This window comes from Eleutherodactylus coqui, chromosome 9 (genome assembly GCF_035609145.1).
Source record: "Eleutherodactylus coqui strain aEleCoq1 chromosome 9, aEleCoq1.hap1, whole genome shotgun sequence".
NCBI classification, from domain to species: domain Eukaryota; kingdom Metazoa; phylum Chordata; class Amphibia; order Anura; family Eleutherodactylidae; genus Eleutherodactylus; species Eleutherodactylus coqui.
The window spans coordinates 157,449,723-157,452,363 of record NC_089845.1 but is presented as its reverse complement, the minus strand read 5'-3'; the positions used below and the strand labels follow the sequence as shown (position 1 = coordinate 157,452,363).

The 2,641-nt window shown below is 38.4% G+C and overlaps 1 protein-coding gene across 1 annotated transcript; it reads right to left on the bottom strand.

Moving 5' to 3' along the window:
* Positions 1-1,212: 1,212 nt before the first annotated feature.
* ARC (activity regulated cytoskeleton associated protein) lies at positions 1,213-2,424 on the bottom strand. Its single transcript, XM_066578910.1, has one exon. It carries the CDS (start codon positions 2,422-2,424, stop codon positions 1,213-1,215), a length of 1,212 nt encoding a protein of 403 aa, XP_066435007.1.
* Positions 2,425-2,641: the final 217 nt, after the last annotated feature.

Genomic DNA, 2,641 nt, shown 5'->3' with positions numbered 1-2,641 from the left:
ACGGCAATGGTTGGCATAGCCAAGAACGTTGATTCATGGTCATACGTATCTACTTTGTAGGTACAGAAATGGTTCTCTGGTCCATTTTGTTTTTGTCCATTGAAACTATTCACTTCCAATTCATGGAGATGGATGTAAATATAAGAAAATGTCCATCAAGTGTCTATAAATGTCCAATGATTAATTTGGAAGATTCCACAAACGTAAGACATTCAACAATTTTGGTTCGACTTCGATGCAACAGATTATTGTTCAACGAAAATTGCTACTATGTATTTTCATATACATTCAAAAACATCAAAAGTATAATTCTACAATCTTGACTACTATAATAGATTTTCCCTCCCCCCTCACCCCCCCCAAAAAAAAATAAACATTTTCAGAATTGTTATAAAAATAAAATTTACATTTCCATTCATGACAATATTTTTGAAGTTTTCCATAGACTTAGAAGCATATTATTGCTTTCTAATAAAAATACTAACAATTATAGTAAAAAGTCACAACTCAATGGTTTTTCTCGCTCTTTACAATAGATCGCATTATGTACAATAGAGATCACATTCGATTGGATGATTATAGCAAGAAGTATCAAAAATAGGCTTTTTCTTTCTTATACATTCGACATATAAAAATACTCTTAAAACTCAACAAACTGTGAATTTTCGTACCTATGCCATCCCCCAAAATTATTTAAAGGGATAAGGCAGAACACTATTTGAACTTCTCCCACTAACAGTAAATGGTTTCACCCATCATTTGTGCAAAAAGAGAACTTTGATTTAAAGTTTTTTTTCTACTTTTTGCAACACAAAGTTGTGACATTTCAGACTTTCCTCTAGTTCCATTTACTCTGTGGTCATAGAGAACAAACACTGCTTATATTCTTGCTACATGCAGGGTAATATGTCCTGTTCACATAAGAAAACCTAGAAATCTTGTATTATTTCTGCGATTGCTTAGATCTGAATTAATTGATCTCTAACTTTGCACCTCATATAATGAATAAATTTATATCCGTTTGACAAATGTCTCTATGATTAGAAAATCTCATTGTCAAATCCACCTTATACCAACTGATTGTCTTAACTTTTTTGCAGAAAACCTACAACTTTCATTCAGGTTCTGAGCCTAAATTGACTTTTTCTTCCAAAGTCTAAAAAGTAATTTTCATTCAAGAGCATAATTTCCAAAGTTTCCAAGATTCCCCACTTAGCATGCTTCTATGTAACCTGCTTTCTCAGTGATCAGGCTATTGCTATTGCTGTCATAAGGATCCTTAGTGACAATGACATTCAGCTTGGTGCTAATTTGCTCATCTGAGTAAGATGCTTTAAGAGTTTGTTTCTCTGACTGCTCGAAATCAAACTGGATTTCTTTCCCCATCTGCACTAGCTGGTCCATTGTTTTGGGGAGGGGGGACTTGAGGAAGCGCTTGATCTCTGGGTGTAGAGTACTAATAATGTAACGGATCATTTCCTCCTCATTGGCCTCAGCATAAAGTCTATGGTACAAGGCTCTTTTCTTCCACACAAATTGCTCAAGGGGCTCCCAACGACGTTGAGGAAGATCTAAGTCCCTCTTGATGGCCTCTCTAACAACTATCCTTTCACAGTACTGCAAGAAGGCGACTTTGAAGTCATGCCAGCCGTCTACTGTCTCCTGCCTATATTCCCACCATTTCTTAGCTGCCCCTTTCAAGTGGTTGTCTACTTGAGATAGCCAAACTTTTTCATTCCACCCACTACGCTTAAAGAACTTCTCTAAGTTCACTAAAAACTCACGAGGATCCTCTGACATTTTGGCGTCAAACTCAGGAGGAGACAGGATATCCACTGAAATGACAACCCAGTGGTGTGGATGGCAACTTTGGGCCGGCAGTGGAGGTGGGGGTGGTGGTGGAGATGATGGTGGGCTAGGGGCATAAGGATCAACAATTTCCTGATCCTGATTGGCCTCTGCCTCTTTTTCCTTATCACATTTCTCTCCATAGAAAGACCTCCTATGCTTCTCCTCCATCTTACATGTCCTACACAAGTTTTGATCTGCTTTGCTAACCATTTTTTCAAAACGAGAGAAGACACCCCTCCAAGAGTTCATCTCCCTCTTCACCCACCTCTCTAAGTTGACCAAGGTATCTTGACATCTCAATAAGCAAGCCTTGATAGAACGTTTCCACCTCTGAATCCCAACAACTGGGGACTGGTCATTCATATTAGAACTTAACCTTTGTACAGACCTCTTGAACCCTTTCAGCTCACTCTCCACCTGCCTAGAGACCCCAGAAAGAATATATACCTGTGTCTTTCTAACTCTGTCCAACATTTCAGCTGCACTACAAGTACCGATCTGAAGGGCCACAGTTTGTTCAGGCAGAGAGAGAGCGGGTGCTCCGATGCCACTAAGAGCCAAGCTTGCTGCCATGGTCAGAATTGGATACAGATAACTACAATTTAGGAAACAGAACTTGCAACAATAAGTTTGAAAATTAAAAAATAGCAAAACGTAATTGTTTTGCTAAGTCCAAAAAGTTTTTCTTGATGAGATTCTCAGCAAGAAATAACTTCACTAAGCAGCAAACTTGCTAAATGCATGCAACCCTTCTCTCTGTGCTGTTTGGTAAAGAGCAATTTCATACAAC